Raw genomic sequence first — 17,025 nt, forward strand, 5'->3', positions numbered from 1 at the left:
CTGAGCTACAGAGATCTACCACCAATGCAAGTGGCCCAATTATTACCCTGCCCCGATCCTCTCGTCTAATTTCCCGTCCGTGTGGCACTACGTAGTACGTAGTACATCAGCACATCATTGCACCACTACCGCACTGGCCTCATTCCACATTACTGTGAACTGGTGCTGCAATGGAAATTGCAAAACTGAAAAGTGTCACTGCAGAGGCTGAAACAACAATAGCAAGCTGAAATGGTGGCTGCTGCTTACTCCTGAGGTGCTAGATGGGCATTGGTGTACCAGAATCTTTCGTCACAATAATTGGAACTATCCCACAAAAGTTTCTACCATCAAATGTAGTTACCGTAGTAGACAGGATCACATATGGAAAACTGACGATTGGATTTCGTAACCAATGGTAACCATCTTAACCGCCAGCCACCGTTGTCAACGTAATCATGATGGCGGCTTTAGCGGTTCCTGGCCCTTCTCCGCACCAGCTGTTTCCCTTTTTTGACCTAGTTCTGCCGTACTAGGAGAGGTGATAGTCTTGGACAGCTGTGACTTAGTCTCGTTTGAAGGGATTAATGAGTAACTGGCAGCGTTTGGGAATCAGCAGTCACCCGCAATGTGAAAAGAAGTCGAGATGCATGACAGCAGATGGTCAGACAAAGGTCAGTTTGATCGCCCCTCACTCCTCCCACTACCTACACCTCGTCCTTTCACGCTTGGACCACTTAAAGGAGGCACCTCCTATTTGGGGTGTGGGCTATTTCCCTGCCTCCCCCAGCCATTAATTAATGCAAACTATTAAATCTGCTTTAGAGTCTTCACTATTGTTCTTCTTCCCTACTAGAATTGCCATCACCTCTATTCTCAGCATTCGGGAACAGTCACATTCACTTGTCATAAGCCATTGTTGAGGTGCGCAGTGAAATGAGAAATCTCGAGCAGTTCCTAAGTACTAACATCTTGATCCAGAGACTCTTTTCCTACACCCAACAACAATCAATCACACACACACAAGATGAAGATCTCAGTCGTTGCATTCTCTCTTCTCTCAGCTGTAGCTCTCGCTCAGACCACTGGCCAGCTAGGCGATGCTGCAGTCGTCAACAACAACCCCGCTGGCGTCTCCTACCAAGCCGTCCTCCCAGAGCGAGCCAACACCAACATCCGCGGCTACATCACGGGAACCTCAAATGCAAACGGTACTGGTGTACAATGGAACTTGAATATCTACGGCCTCCCAGACGCGTCTCTTGGTCCATTCTGTAAGTCACATTCCATCCTTTAACCCTTTCTCCTATCAACATCATTTCTGACCCTTTTGTCTTCTTCAGTGTACCACATCCACGACCAACCCGTCCCCGCCAACGGGAACTGCACCGCCACTCTCGCCCACCTCGATCCCTACATCCGCGGTGAAAGACCTCCCTGCGACCGTAGCAGACCCCAAACCTGCCAAGTTGGCGACCTCTCAGGCAAATACGGCGACATCCCCGCTACCGGTACCTACCAGACCTCGTACCTCGACCTCTTCACCTCCACCCGGCAAGGACCCGCCAGCTTCTTTGGCAACCGATCTGTCGTCATCCACACCGCGAACACCACGAGATTGACCTGCGCCAACTTCCAGCTTGTGTCCTCTGGCAGCAATGCGACGACAAGTTCCACGGGCGGTGGTGCTGTGGGCAGTCCGACGGTGACGAGCCCGCCGATCGCTACCTACACGGGTGCGGCAGCGCAGAAGTTGGTCAGCGGTGCGGCGGTGGTGGCCGGGCTGCTTGCTTTTGCTTTGTAAATATCTACAACCGTTTCACTTTTCATCTCATGGCATCAAGGAAGAAAGCAAGCGAAAGTGTGAGGTGTGCTGGTGGTTGCGGAAAGTGGTAATAATCCTGAGCCATGGTCGTTTGGGGCAAACAGCGGGGGCGCATCGGTACAGATCGAGGATTCAGCTTCGACTGATTTAGCTAATTCAACAATATCGGGTGGGCTACACCAATGCCGCCCTGGGGACTGTCATGGTCGCTTCAACCTACCTTCTTTTTCTAGAATAACTCAACCCTTTTCCCTCGTGCGGCTCTATTTCTCATACACTCTCTTACGCTTCCAACTAGTTGTATGGGCCGTTGCAAGGATGAGCAGGAGGCCTGGTTATACAGTATTCACGGTCCTCTCTGCTTCCTTTACCGTTGTACAGCAGCGCTTCACTTCTAGCCGACACCATGTCTTTCTAGCTTATGCTCTCATACCTGTCTTACGTTCGCAAAAAGAGCTTCTTGATTTTGCCGAGCCGATTCGATGCCATGGATGGCCTATCGTTTCCCTCTCTTCATCTCTCCTATCCTACCCTATCCTCTCTATCCGACGTGACCAGTATACCGACAGCATTGTGGCACCTGATCGAACAATCGGACTCTACGACCTTCTCGCTATTCAGCCTGTTCCACCATTCGGAAATCAGGGGAAAAAAGCAGACTCGCCCAATTCCACTCATCTTTCCAAAAACCCAATTTATTTCCCCTCTTCACCAGCACCAGCACTACCGGTGCCATAACCCACCCATATCCAAATAACCGCCACCACGACATCCAACCCTTTCCCCTGCGCCGCCTCATACTTGTAACTCCACATCCCATCCCGCGTGTTATCCCAGTATGCACCCGCTGCGGCGTGCATGCCTCTTCTGGGAGTGGATTGGGTTGGGGAAGAGGTAGTCGACGGTTGGGGGAGATGCTGGATTATGGTGCTGGTGATGCTGTATTTATATGGAGGTTGGGCCCCGTCCGCCGGGGTCGTGGCGGCAAGGAGGGAGGTGAGGGTGGAGGACTGTGAGTTTGGTCAATTAAATTGTACTAGAAATTTTGGGAGGTTGACCCGAAGCTGGGCGGAATCGCAGCCAGACGTTGGGGGAGACTGACGATGATTTCCGAGTTCCATGATTCGGCGCTGGAATGGTTGTAGGCTGTCACGCTGGCGAGGACAGTGTCGCATGCCTATTCCAATTGTTGGGTTCAATTGTCAGTTAGAAACTTCGTGTCTTCTCAGACGGGAACTGTGGCAGAGAGATTCTGAATTGGACCGTTCATGCAGGAAAATCTCTGCAAGGGCCGGTACGGACCTCATGGGCTATCTCTTTGAGTTTCAGGAACGGGACTGGCGGTTGTGATGTGGTTGTCTCAGTCGCCATGTCTCTCGCGCTCTCTATCCTGGGCGGGGTAAAGGGGATCTGAGTATTGGGCAAGTCGGATGCCAGGAATTGGGGGAGGAGGGAAGCGACTGGGGCCCCAGTTGGCGTTTATGGAACCGAGAAACCCTTTGAGTTGAACTATGTTATCTCCTACTAGCCGCAGCTAAGCGCTATAGCGTAGGTCGCTTCGGTCCAATCTGCTGCATGGTGAAGGAGAGATGCCCCCCAATCTTGTTCCTTGGGTTTGCTCTGTTTGTTTTGCGGGGTGGTGGTCTGTGCCTTCCCCCGGGGGTTACCCCAACGAATGAGAAGCTTGGATGATGCCACGGCTTGGTAGCTTCTCCAACAAATAATAATCCGGTTCGAGTGGGGAGATCTCGTCCTTAAACCTTCGATCCAATTGAGGCTTTCAGCAACTTGAAGCTGGTATATACCGCATCAATATTCTTCTGCTGTATCCCAAACTCTCCTGGTCAGAGAAGAGCTATTTCATACCATTCGCCCTTCATCCCAGTCGATTCTGACCCTAGCCTTTGAGAGTGACGATGCATTAAGCCAGAGATAATATCTGGGTTGCTGATGCGAGGGACGATATAAAGGACACACTTCTACCCTTACCAACCTTACGACGAACATTGGAATCAACCAAGTTGCATTTCGATCATCAATCTTCTCCATTATCAAGATGTCAAGCCAACCGCTCCTCCAGACCGCTCCAGGTTAGATGGCTCCCCTATTGTCCAGGCTAATCTTCCCATTCCCATTCCCATTCTGTTCATCATTCTCTCCCTATTCTCTACTCCCCAACTCACCATCCATGCATATAGGAAAGCGCATCGCGCTCCCCACCCGTGTTGAACCCAAAGTCTTCTTCGCCAATGAACGCACCTTCCTCTCCTGGCTCAACTTCACCGTGATCCTCGGCGGTCTTGCTGTCGGCCTCCTCAACTTCGGCGACGCCGTCGGTCGTATCTCCGCTGGTTTGTTTACGCTGGTGGCCATGGGCGCCATGATCTACGCGCTGGTGACCTTTCATTGGAGGGCCAAGAGTATCAGACAGAGGGGCCAGGGCGGGTTTGATGATCGGTACGGGCCCAGTGTGTTGGCAGTTGCGTTGCTAGGGGCGGTGATTGTCAACTTTGTGTTGAGAGTCACGAATGTTGGGAATACAAAGGAGAAGAGCTGAGGTGAGTTGGATGGTGCTGAGCATATAGTCAGGGATGCTAGTGCTCGTGTATGACTAGGACCTGGGTACCATTAGAGTCTTATCACTGGATTGCGGAAGGAGTCCATGAAGTATAAATTGGATTTTTCTGCCACCAGACATACCAAATTGAGTAGGCCAAAACTATGGAGGACCATATCTTCAGAAAGCAAAACTTAAGCTCCCTTTGGTGCAGCACATGGGTATCATCTGAGAACAAGCAACGCCCCCTCATGCTCACGTAACAGATCATCCTCCGTTATAGCCCTTTGAAGAATATGGGGAGCTCAACCATCGCTCGCCCCATTCAACCTTTGTTGCCAGCATAGGCATCTTCCCCTCGGAGAAGAGTTGATGAGTGCGATAAGTCTCGGAGCTGCTTCAACTGTGCTGATGCCAAAAAAGCTGCTTAGCGAGGTTCTGAGTAGTCATTCAACGCAACACACACAGCACCACGATGATGCCCGTTGTACTGTCGGATGATCTGTGCAGTTGAAAGCTCCCACAACCGTGCATAATGATCACTGCTGACGCTGACTAGGTATGCGGAGTCAGCAGAGAAAGCGCAGTCCCAAACCCAACGTTGATGACCAGCAAGCACCGTCTCACAGGGTAAAGGTCTCTCGCCAGGGAAGTCGGCGACCTCGCCGTTTGCGAGGGTGCTTGGAACAGAAGTTACTTCTCCTTTTGCTGTGCCGTTCGGAACAGGGTGGATGACCCTACCGAAGGACGTGGCGTTAGTGGACATTGGTTTCTTTCCAAATTCCAGCGCCAAGCCATTCAGGGTAGTGCTACTTTTTCCGTCGTTGTTGGGCATATCTTTTGGTGGTTCCTCGAGGTACTCTTCAGCAGGGTCGATTTTCCAAATCTTGACGCTGTGATCAGCTGAACATGTTGCTAGAGCTTTGACATCCGGAGATATAAGAAGGCGGGTAAGGTAGAGCCGATGAGCCTTGAATGATCGACACGGAAGAAGTGTGGTAGAGTCTTGGTTTTGGTACATGCGCCAGATGTAGACATTGCCCTGTAAAACAGATGAGCACTTTCGCCAAAAGACAGAACATGGGCTGCTCACGTTGTTGTTACCTGCAGCAAGAAGTGAACCATCACTAGCTACGCTGACACTGGATGCTGCCACGTCGTCTTCTGGAATGAGTTGATGCGTGCATCGGTTCTCACCAAGGTCCCACACTCGAATATTTCCACCTCGATCTGCGCTGATCAATTCGCCTTGGTTCGGATGAATGACGACATCGTTCACGGGATTCAAGTGCGTGTAGTTGCGCTGTTGTGTGCCTGATCTTGTGTCCCAGACCCTTACCGTGCAGTCTTCAGAACTTGTCACCATCCATTTCCCTTCACAATGAAACGCAACTCCTGTGATGTTGTTTGAGTGTCCTTCGAAGGTCATCACAGGATTCGGATTCGTAGAGGCGATGTCGTAAAGTCTGACGACATGGCGACCTGCTGCAGCAAGATATCGCTTGTTTGGAGTGATACATAGACGGTTGACCTGTGATTCAGGGTGCTGGATGGTTCGGCTGCAAATGCCCGACAATGCCTCCCAGAACCTGATTACCGGGTGAGCTAATCTCCAAGTATATACCTCGATGTATTCCGCGCTCACCGGATATTGTGGTCATAGCCAGCTGTTGCAGTCAGTCATCCGTACCTCAATGGTATCAAAATGGACTTACCTGTGCAGAGTATCACGCTCATCGGGTTGTCCGATTGTGCTTGCTATTGTCAAGCAGGCTATTGGTAACGTTCCCAAGTCTCTGAAGAATCTTCACACAGTACTCTGATTAAGTAGAGAACTTTGAGCACATTGAGAAATACGGGGCGTTTGGAGGTATTGGTGGCAGCAGCTCATGCGGAGAAATCGGAGGACCCCCAAGAGCAGTGTCTGCCAAGGCGCTAGTGTAATTCCGGTTTCCTGGTTAGGCATCTATCTCAACCTCTCGAAACGACTATAACGTTAGTCACAAGAGATGAGCATTCCCACGAAAGGAGCGCTGCGGAGCCGGAGAAGCCATTGTATCTTTTAATATGGAGGCTGGAGTCATTGGACTCATCTGTATCTATTGTGGCAGCATCAGGCACCGCAGCCTTCACCGGTCTGAAAGCCGCCCTCAGCACTTTTAGAAGCTTTCTGTCCATACGATTAAGATCCAGATAGTGGATACGTTTTCGTGCATCTACTATCTCAGGGTCTTAGCCTGGATATTCCACAGGGGAACACAATGAGAAGGTATTTATGCTTCTATAACTTTCGACTTGATCGAGAATGCCTGAACTGGGGCTTACACATTCCCCGAATAAGCAGCATCAAGATGAGGGTCCTTCAAACAATGCAGACTCGGCGTCTCAGAAGGTGGGGACTGTATTATCAGTTCAGGATAGTCCTCTATCCAGCATCCCCAGAGGAACATCTTGGGAGGACGGCCAAGCGACGGAAGGCATAGATCAGGCGCACCCTCTCCCGGTATCACTTCCTGTCAATACTACAAATTCTCCAGTACTTAAGTCACTACAGGAACATAAGTCAAAAGGCCCCTCTGATCGTGCTGCTCGCACGTACATCCTAGGTTCAGACAAGTCAGTTGCTGAGGTCTTGTCATTAACTTCCGACCGTACCTCACCTAAACCATACTGTCGGTATCCTAGCTCATCGCAGACCCCACCCGCGAGCCACAATGTCTTGAGGTCCTCGTCTTCGTATTCGGGCGCTCAGTGGGATGGCCCAAAGGCTCAGGGTGGCGAGTTGCCTTGCGAATCATCATCACATGGGTTCATCCACAGCGGGGCCAATCGATGTGCTCGGAATGGAGCCGAAACTCTTCTTACGACGCCAGTGGAGCCCGGCGAAAGCGAAAATACTTCGCAAGGAAAAGACGGCTGGCTGTGCCGGCGCGAAATGCAGGTAATAGATAATAACGATTGTGGAAAATACGCAGTGGATGCTGAATATCTACTTCATGCGCAGCGTTCGAAGAAACCGCCACAAGAAGCTGCAGAACCAGAATATCCAAGCGAAGAGCTCATTCACAGTGCCAGCGTAGATCACCCGCCATCAGCACCAAAGCCAGAAGACCAGATCAAGGCACGAGCACCTTACCCACCCGGAACAGCCACCCACCAGTCGAAGCACCAATCCAACACTATTCCCACTCCGGACGATCGAGGTATCCACGCTGCAGGAAATGGATATCTCCACACCAATACTAACGAGCCCACCCGCCCACACACCCCAGAAGTAGTGGTGAGGACCGTTGCCTCGTCCAGACATAACAGCCGGTATCTGCCCTCATCCCCTCTCTTGAATCTTCTTCTTTCCCAAAATCCAACTCCACATTCTGAATATTCCGGCTTCTGGTATTTCTACTTGCCTTCCAACCCTACTTTACACGGACGACACAGCCATAACAACACCACTGCAACATACATTCAACATCCCATCATGAATACCCAATTTCACTGCAACCAGGAGGCCGCCATGAACTCATACTTCTATCCCCAAAATATAAGCAACCAGGCTCCTGCATACCTGGCCATGAACACATCGGCACACCTGGTGCCCGCCATGGACACCTCTCTCTACCCGCAACAATATCACACCAACTTCTCCAGCTTTCCCGCAATGCCCAATTCCGGTCACCAGGTGTCCGCCACGACTACGAACTTTCATCCTCAATATTTCAGTAATGCCACTTCCCAATATCCTGCTATGAGACCCTCCGCCTACCAGGCGCCCGTCATGCACCGATCTGTTGTACCTCCAAATTACAACACCCCACATTCTGGGTATCCTGGTGTGCCAAATTACAATAACCAGCTACCCGCCCAGCGTATGTTTCTGGGAATGCAAAACCCTGGATTATATCGCATGGTGCCTACCAATACTACGGCACCAGCAAACACTACTCGATACATCAATCCAGCTATCTTGTCTGTTTCACAGTCACCTTTCCACACATCACCGTCGCCGCCACAACCATCACCACTAGCCAACAAACCAACCGTCACAATTGACCTCACCGTTGATGATGATGCGGAGGGCGCTGGCCCTAAGAAAACGGTAGAGTCGGAATTGATCACTCTGCCTGCCACCACTACCAACACCACCGAAGCCGTCTCCACGAAACCAGCCACCCGCCCAAAACGCCCTTACTCCTGGATCGAATCCGGCAGCCTCCTCCCCGACATCCCCAACGCCAAGAAACTTAAGATGTCGGCCCAAGAGGTCAACCTCCGCCAGCAGTACGAGACCAGAGCCGCCAACTCGACCGCCAGGTTCTTCCTGGGTATCAAACCGGTGGCCCCTACTGCTGGTGGTGCTGCGGGTGTGCCAGCTGTGGATTGGGAGAAGGAGGTGGCCGCCCTGTCGACGGGTTCGTCGAGTAGCGTGAGAACTTCGCCGCCTAAAAGGAGGGCGAAGGTGGAGAAGAAGAAGAAGGGAAAGGATGAGGATGCGAAGAGGAAGGATATTGGAGAGGGTGCAAAGAGGAAGGTGGAGAAGGGCGGAAGAGGGGAGTTGAGGGGGAAATTCAGAGAGAGGAAGAAGGGAAATGAAGTGGAGGAGGTGGTCGAAGAGAGGACCGAGGAGGATGAAGAACAAGAGGATGAGGAAGGGGAGGACAAGGACTTGGTGGCTGCGATTGAAGCAGCGTTTGATGATGAGGAAGATGTGGATGAGGAGGGGGAGAACGACGAGTTGGCGGCTGCTATTGAAGCTGCATTCGAAGACGAGGAAGATGAGCAGGAGAATGACGACCTGGCCGCCCAGATAGAGGCTGCGTTTGAAGGAGACGAGGAGGAGGAACAAGGGTCGCGGACGGTCACGGATGGGGATGCGGAACTCAAGGCTGCTCTGGAAGATCCGTACTTGGTGCCGGTGGTGAAAGAGCAGGAAGAGTGGGGAGAATTAGTTATTGATGAAAACCCGTTAGCACCGGGTGAAATGCCAAAACCGTGAAACCAAAGCTTTCTGATTCCAATTTCTGTGATGCTTGTGCGATGCTCCAAGAGGGGTGATGCCCTGCGGAGCCCGAGCTCTAGTAACTACCTAGTAGTAGGTGGATCCATACTCCAGGACGAACAAGAGTGTTTGATGTACAGCTGGCGTCCGCCAAGAGGCACTGGAGGCCAAAGGGTCATGTCTAGAACATCTGCACTCGCTATGTATTTACTCAGTCTATGTCATCGAGCTGCCAAAGCCGTTGGACACCAAAATATGAGTCCGCCAAGCGCTTGCTATGCTTCGGTGATTGTGTACAAACCAAAGAGACCCGGTTCTACAACCAGCTCACCGAGCTCTATTCACAACGCCATGGCCGGGGCATCCGTCCCATGCTTGTAAACTGAAATTCAAGCTCCAATCCTTCTATTTTTCCATCCAAATCTCCTAATTGCACCATCTCTTGCTGTATCCTTCCTCGGCTTCTCTGTTACAGCCTTGCCGCTGCTTGATAACCGACCTTCTTGAATCGCCTTCTTCTTGCCACTACAGCAACAAACACCACAACATGTTCCTGTCTGAAACAAGAAGCCAAGGAGATTGAAACCGGAAGCAATCCACATGAATGCTAGCATTGGTGTCCCCAATTCGGCGCTGATATTCAGCTCTGGGGCAGACTCGAAGACATTACGAAAGATGGTGAACATGACGGTAGCCACCGCGCTGGCGCCAGCAGTAAGGATTAATGTGACAAGCGTGAAGAGCATGAGTGGGATCTCGCGGAAGAAGATCCTTCGTCCACGGTGTGACCATCGAGGTTTACTGCTGAAGCCGAGTGGAGCAAGGAAGATGGCAAGGAATGTTAATACAGTGCCAGCTAAGAAGCAGCCGAACATCCAATGACTCGCCGTTTGGACAATGCCCAGTGCATCTGTGACACCGCCAGGTAGCGCAATCGTTGCACCTGCCAACAACTCGTCGACTAGAATCTCCACCGGGTTGAACCAATAAAACCTCTGGTGAGGGCTACAATAGGTGATCCCCACGTCGTCGTATCCTTCACAAAAATTCCACAGGCCGACTTGGTAGAAGTCATGAAGGCCGATTGAGCGGGCGAGTGAGTTGATAAGGACGGCATTAGGAACGGAGCGAGGAATAATGTTAGAGAGGTCGATTTTGAGGAAGTAGGTGCTACGGAGCACGGGGCGGGAATTGAGGTTGCCGATGCAGACCAAGATCAGAAAGACGAGGGCGAGAAGGTGGCAGACGGAGGTAAAGATGCGGAGGAGTACGTGAGATTTTTTGGATTTGGTGGAAGTTGGGGAGTCATCTGAGTCCGGGGATGTGGAGGCTTTCCGTCTATCAAAGACAGCCATTGAAAGGATTGAGCCTTACTGGTGGCTGCGATGGAGTAGCCTCTTGCTCAGGCAACCGGAGAAGGTGCTTCCGCGGACAAAAGAGACACAGGATAGTAGCGAAACGAATGAATTACCTGAAGTTCTACTACATACTGGTAGTAGAATAGCAGTCTGTAGAACATTACAAGCAGATCTCCGCACAGTTGGGAAACAATTGAAGAAGCAACATCATCGCCAAGCTTCAGCCCGTGAATCCAAGGGTACGTACTAGGTAGTAGGCAGTTGCTGCTAGACTGAATGACGGTAGCCAATGCATCAAACATCTCCTCGTGTCCACGTGTCCTCGACCGCAAGGTCCGATCGAAATGCCAGGTTTTGAAAGAAGTGTCAGTACTCCGTAATTTGCTGGAAACATGTGCGCCGGCGCCTTTCGCTGCAGTCTCATGTACATGCATTTTTCCAACTGTGAGGCAGGATAGGCCGAGCATTTCCTTCCATATTGCGTCGAGGGATGATGTCACAGCTGTCGGCTAGTCACTGCCGCCATACTTGATTGGGATCAGACCACAGGAGAGTCTTGGACTTCACCAGGTATGTTCAAATACTACTACTAGCAGTAGCATTGTGATACGCCCAGACGTATCCTTTCTTATGCAGTCTCCTAGCAGCCAGATTCCATACTTGTAAATAAATTGGCTAATGGATGCCCTGTTGCTCTGTTCTGCTGCTCTTTCTAACCGTCATGAAGCCTAGTCGGTAGAGAAGTACCATGGCACTGCAAGACACGCGGTCAGGCCGCTTATGACACCACACCATGCCGAAACCTGAATGGATCTAGTACGGGTGATCGGCGGTGGACTATGCATGTCATTCTACTACGTAGTATGTAACAATCTTTCAACGATGTTTTTCTTGCAGCACGCTGTTTCCGCACAATCTCATCTTCGCAGCGTCCTCGAGGGTGTGTATGTTCACAGTCAACTAGAAGTGAGCTGTTAAACATGGACTGGCTCGAACCTTCCTAGGCACAGCACAAAGGGGAGCTTTCGAAGAGAATTGGGGTTTCGCATTGCAGATCAATTGCCCCATCTCCCGGTCTTCAAGATGCGACTCTTAGGTTTCGTATCCTTAGCATACCTCTTCACCATTACGGTTTCGGCCCAGGATACAGTTACAGCCACCAATGATGCAGCAGTCTCAAACCCACCGGGCGACGCTCCTCCATCCTCTCTCATTTCATATCAAGAGTATGAAACAACGAGGACCATCGACACCGTAAATACGAGCACATATGGAAGCATAAGTGCTCCGAGCACTTCGATGGGTGCAGCCAATGCAACAGGAACCATCTCCTCCCAATCAAGCAGTTCGACCTCCACTGTACTTCTGCTGGGCGGTCAAAGAACTACATCTACCATCAATGGCACAGTGTCGGCAAATGCTACAGCTTCCCAGACTTCTTCTATCGCTCAACCCACGAACACGACACCCTGCAATGGCCATCCATCTTTCTGTGCCCGGAAGTATAGCAACATTACCTACATCGCAGCCCATAATAGCCCTTTCTCGCGACCTGGCAACGCAGCTTCCAATCAAGCTCTAGACGTCGGGTATCAATTAGAGGACGGTATCCGCATGCTGCAATTCCAAACCCACTGGAACGAAACAGAACAGGCAATCTACCTCTGCCACACCTCCTGCGACGTCCTCGACGTCGGTACCCTAGAATCCTTCCTCACACGTGTAACCCGCTGGCTCCAACGCAATCCCTACGACATCATAACAATCTTAATGGGCAATTCCGACGTCATCACCCCGGACAAATATGTCGCCCCGGTCACCTCCTCCGGCTTGATAGACTACGTCTACACCCCTCCCAAAGTCCCGATGGCCGTCGAAGACTGGCCCACTCTGCAAGAAATGATATTCGCCAATACCCGCGCAGTAGTAATGCTAGACTACGAAGCCAACCAACAAGAGATCCCTTGGCTCCTCGACGAATTTGGCCAAATGTTCGAGACGCCCTTCTCTCCCACAAACCGCGATTTCCCATGTATAGCGGACCGGCCGCCCGCGGAATGGCCTGGCGCATTACCGCGAGAGAACAGGATGTACATAGCCAACCATAATCTGAACGTCGATATCTCCTTTGGTGGCATCAGCCTCCTCGTCCCTAATACCGTGATACTGAACGAGACCAACGCCGCGGCGGACATCTATGGCAGCCTGAAGAGGAATTCGTTGAATTGTACGAGCTTGTGGGATCGGCCGCCGAATTTTCTGCTCGTGGACTATTATAATGTCGGGGATTTCAATGGATCCGTGTTTCAGGTCGCGGCGGATGCGAATGGCGTGAGCTATGACCGCGACAGGTGTTGTGCGACACCGTCTAAGAATACTACGGGGAGGAGTAGAGGTGGTGGCTTGGAGGTGCTTTGGGCATTCAGCGCTTTTGCTGTTACCATGGTTGTTTTGGGTACATAGAACGCCCAGTTCAGTATATAGGATGTCAGGCATAGCAGAGGAGTTCTGGGATTTTGTATTTCGCATGAGAAGGTATTGATTAAAACAGCGTATGTTGTTTGCTTGGATGAATTCTGATTTTAACAGGACATATTAGTACATGCATATGGTATACTACAACACAGCACACGCGAAGCTGCTTTGACAGATCAAGGCTATTTCCCGGGTACATCAAGCCAACTGACAAGTACCCTTGTTCACTCGCAAAGCACGGTTCCTTACTAGGAGTTACCGTCTCGACCTTATTTCAGAACTAAGAAGAGACGCTCAAAGCCTGCCAGAGCTATGTCCCGCTACCTGCCTTCGTCTGTTGCGTCGTTAGTGGGAGGTCCCTAATAACGGATACCATCGAAGATTTCCTCTTTGACCTCAGATGAACCGCCCCAAAAAATCTTCTGCCGGCCTGTTGAAGTTCTCGCATCATAAGCAAGACCAGATGGACAGGAGCATCTCGTGACCCCCGGATCACATGTGGTTGCGGAATGACGTAATCATGGCTCTTGCTGGGTTTCAATTACTTCTCAGAAAAACATCAAAAAGATGAATTTGATCTGGAAATTCCTCATTCGTCTTATAAACCGCACCTGACCTACCCTTCCAAGTCTCGAGACTTGTATTGAAAATAGACAAAATGTCGCACAAAACCTACCACAACGACCTCTTCTGCAGGGGTCGAGATTGCCGTTCGTAATTATCATTTCTTCGTAATTCGCGATTTTAGCCGTCAAATCTCGAATAACTTACCATGCAAGTACTTGTACTCGTCCTAATACGGAAAGCCTTGATCGAAGTTAGGAAATGGCGGGCTTTGTGACTGCAGACAAGCTGGCGGTACTATACCAAAGTCGAATATAGCCCCCAAAAAGTTTACCAAATTAGCACTTTAACGCTAACAACGCTTGCGAATTCGTGCGCTTCTAGACGTGTATTCATTGTTATGAAGGCTAGTAGTCCCTGAGCGTACAGACAAGCTACTTGTTGTTTATTCAAATGAATTGACGACTTTTCAAAAGAGGCGCTCTAGGGTCAAATGCACAAAATAAGGAGTCCGCCAAGAAGATCGAAATTGAAATCCCACTTCTGCCCTAGCTGTGAGCTATCTTCCTAGCCGTAAGGACATCGTCAGGAGTCGAAAATTTCGGTTAATTTACGTCCTACGAAGTGTACATCACAAACGTACGAAAACGTACCACAATCCCTGCTCTTCAGCCAATACGGGCTCGAAATTTGGGGGCGATATCAGATCCCTCGCGTCAGGTATCCACGGCGCATGCAAGGCGATCCGTGGTACGGTCAACTAAGCGGTTGATAGTACTCCGTACATTTCATGATAAAGCAGGAGAAGCCAAGATTCGCAATGTTGCGTTGGCAGGGATTGCGGCGGTGAAGGCGGGGGATCAGAAGTTGGGGGTGCGGCATGGTGTTAAGGGGGGGTTCTGGTGTGGATGAAGGGAATGCGGGTACAAGGGGCACGTCGGCGGTAAACCCTGGCGGAGAGCATGCCGTCGATGGCAGCAAAGCGATGAACTTATAAAGAAATGTGTGGGCTTACCTACTCTCTCCGTACTTACTTGCTAGACCTTGGTAAAGATAAGGTAAGGCGGCGTGCCAGAGATGGTGGTATAAACCTTGAAGCATATTTTGTGGGCTTTGGAGTAAGTGAGAAGCATGAAGGGGGCTCACACTGGTCTACCGGCTCATTGGCACATAATTTCTCCCGTGCTCGGAACACTGTCGTTAGTACTGCAGGAGGAATTTATCTTGATAGCTTACCATTTATGTTGCAGCGTCACTTGTATTGCAAGCCACCAAAAAGATCCTCAAACCATATCTGTTGCTCCACAGGACTGAATTTTGGTCCAATGTGTGCGGTGCGTCACAACCTCTATTTCTCTACCTCCATATCTCCACGTGAATGGAGTGCCCAAGCCATGGGCACAACCAAGCTGAGCTGCCTTGACAGCTTCTAAACAGGTGTGCCTGAGAATCTGATCTTGCAGCTCGGGGCCGAGTTGCTGAAGTCGTGTGCGCGATGATCTGGAGTAGTGGGTAACCATAAGCAGCAGCTCGATTGCTTCATCAGAAGCTGGATGGACACCATCAAACAAAATTCGCCACAGAAGCAGGGTGTCCATCAAATCGAGTCAAATCTCAGTAAGCAATATATGTCTCGGGATTTACTTGTGTCAGATAGGTAGAAGAAATGACCCTGTCCTCTTACAAAAATGCGCAGGGCGCACAGAAATAAGTACAAATTGCAGAGAAATTAGCCGCGAGATTACAGCGACAATGGCCAATCAAAAGCAGGCAAAACGCCAGGGTAATACGTAGCAATAGCGTCTGACAACTTGAAACCTCGTCCAGATCGAGGGTCCGCCAAGACTATTTACCATTACCCGTTGCAAAAGTGTTTCGAATCCTTGGCGGAGCCCTCGAACTGCTGGTGCCGCGGGGCAGAATTGTGGTCAGATATAGGAATAGCTCCTTACGTACAAAAAACGTATGAAAATTGCTTGAAATTACTTATAGACCTTGTTGGCCTCTGTATCTTGTTTTATCCTACTGGCTAGCTCTTAGTGTTAAGCTCGTAACAAGTAAATTATGCGTTTTGAAATAGTCTTATAACCTGTTATAAACTAAATATCTGTTGAACTCAAAAATACGGTCTGCGCTTATTTTGCTACGTGTGTCACCAGCGTTTTGTTACAGAATTGATACGCGTTTTGCATCAGCCACGCATGTATTTTGGTATCTGCGTTTCGCGCTACTGCGCTTGATATAACGACTTTGTATGTATAAGTGGGCGCTGCTTTCGCACTGAATTAGGTAGAACAACTTGCTATTTACACACTGATCCGTCGATTAGTCAGCACAGTTCATCAATAAGTCTATATTTACGTGAGATTCCACAGCTCAGGCCTTGACAATGATCGCCTGACGTCGGGATTGACTTCGTTCAGATCGGCTCTGGTGATGAATGGACCAGGTTCACTTGCTCATGGGTCAAGCTTGCATGTCTAGACGCCTTGTTAGACAGACGTAAAGTCTGGGCCCTCCAGCTCTCTACAGAATTCTACATCGGATCCCACAAATGAAAAAGGCCAGCACAGAATCGAAAAATTGTCCTAAGCCAGATGGAAGACCCAGTAGGTAGATGGGGGCTAACATATACTGCTCCTTCGGCAGTGGACTTTATCAAGCACTCTAGTGTCTTAAAGGGAGCAATTCGCCGAGTCAAAGGGCGGAACGCCTATGTTATCTCGGGTCTGTTTGATGTCACTACCTTTCTCGTTTATCTTTTCTGGGGAGAAAACCGTCGAAGCTACTTCATGGAAGTGAAAACTTGTTGCTTGTGGATAATGACCTACTCCTGAAATGAGCTGAGCTGTGCGAGAACAGATCTTGTACGTATGGTATTTCAGACTCTAGCCCACATTAGACCTCTAATATGATTGTTCAAGTTGGAGTGGAGGATTCTTCCGGGATACCGTAAACTCAAGAAGGCAGGAAAGGGAACTTTATCCATAAGAAGGCTGATCATCCGGCCCGCACATTTAAGCTTACAGCACTTTGCAGCTACAGTACTACACCAAAAGTATTGGGACACCCCGCATTTTTACCCCATCAACATTTTCCACTCTTCCCATACAAATTACTACTGTACGCCCGGTATTTATTGAAATCCTATAAGAATCAATTAAATGGTGCGCCAAAATCTGCTCTTTCGAATAGTACTAATTTCCTAAATAGGCAGCTAGATATCAGAAGCGGGTATACCATCCTTTGGCCCTAATCACTGCATTTATAC

At 50.0% G+C, this 17,025-nt stretch overlaps 7 protein-coding genes across 7 annotated transcripts; 4 read left to right on the forward strand and 3 right to left on the reverse strand.

The window, feature by feature from the left end:
* Window positions 1–1,006: 1,006 nt before the first annotated feature.
* On the forward strand, window positions 1,007–1,783 carry EPUS_06979 (uncharacterized protein; the record flags this gene model as incomplete). Its single annotated transcript, XM_007788988.1, has 2 exons — window positions 1,007–1,253; window positions 1,323–1,783. The coding sequence occupies 2 exons, from the start codon at window positions 1,007–1,009 to the stop codon at window positions 1,781–1,783; spliced, it is 708 nt and encodes a 235-aa protein (XP_007787178.1).
* Window positions 1,784–2,499: 716 nt separating this feature from the next.
* On the reverse strand, window positions 2,500–3,074 carry EPUS_06980 (uncharacterized protein; the record flags this gene model as incomplete). The annotated part of the gene is made up of 3 exons (XM_007788989.1): window positions 2,500–2,814; window positions 2,907–2,981; window positions 3,036–3,074. 3 exons carry the CDS (start codon window positions 3,072–3,074, stop codon window positions 2,500–2,502), a joined length of 429 nt encoding a protein of 142 aa, XP_007787179.1.
* A 918-nt stretch (window positions 3,075–3,992) lies between these two features.
* On the forward strand, window positions 3,993–4,361 carry EPUS_06981 (Vacuolar transporter chaperone 1; the record flags this gene model as incomplete). Its single annotated transcript, XM_007788990.1, has 1 exon — window positions 3,993–4,361. The coding sequence occupies one exon, from the start codon at window positions 3,993–3,995 to the stop codon at window positions 4,359–4,361; it is 369 nt and encodes a 122-aa protein (XP_007787180.1).
* Window positions 4,362–4,788: 427 nt separating this feature from the next.
* On the reverse strand, window positions 4,789–6,098 carry EPUS_06982 (uncharacterized protein; the record flags this gene model as incomplete). The annotated part of the gene is made up of 4 exons (XM_007788991.1): window positions 4,789–5,403; window positions 5,455–5,950; window positions 6,007–6,028; window positions 6,077–6,098. 4 exons carry the CDS (start codon window positions 6,096–6,098, stop codon window positions 4,789–4,791), a joined length of 1,155 nt encoding a protein of 384 aa, XP_007787181.1.
* Window positions 6,099–6,666: 568 nt separating this feature from the next.
* Window positions 6,667–9,354, forward strand: EPUS_06983 (uncharacterized protein; the record flags this gene model as incomplete). Its single annotated transcript, XM_007788992.1, has 1 exon — window positions 6,667–9,354. The coding sequence occupies one exon, from the start codon at window positions 6,667–6,669 to the stop codon at window positions 9,352–9,354; it is 2,688 nt and encodes an 895-aa protein (XP_007787182.1).
* A 392-nt stretch (window positions 9,355–9,746) lies between these two features.
* On the reverse strand, window positions 9,747–10,712 carry EPUS_06984 (uncharacterized protein; the record flags this gene model as incomplete). Its single annotated transcript, XM_007788993.1, has 1 exon — window positions 9,747–10,712. One exon carries the CDS (start codon window positions 10,710–10,712, stop codon window positions 9,747–9,749), a length of 966 nt encoding a protein of 321 aa, XP_007787183.1.
* A 1,086-nt stretch (window positions 10,713–11,798) lies between these two features.
* On the forward strand, window positions 11,799–13,178 carry EPUS_06985 (uncharacterized protein; the record flags this gene model as incomplete). Its single annotated transcript, XM_007788994.1, has 1 exon — window positions 11,799–13,178. The coding sequence occupies one exon, from the start codon at window positions 11,799–11,801 to the stop codon at window positions 13,176–13,178; it is 1,380 nt and encodes a 459-aa protein (XP_007787184.1).
* Window positions 13,179–17,025: the final 3,847 nt, after the last annotated feature.

This window comes from Endocarpon pusillum (assembly GCF_000464535.1).
Source record: "Endocarpon pusillum Z07020 unplaced genomic scaffold C732893, whole genome shotgun sequence".
NCBI lineage: Eukaryota > Fungi > Ascomycota > Eurotiomycetes > Verrucariales > Verrucariaceae > Endocarpon > Endocarpon pusillum.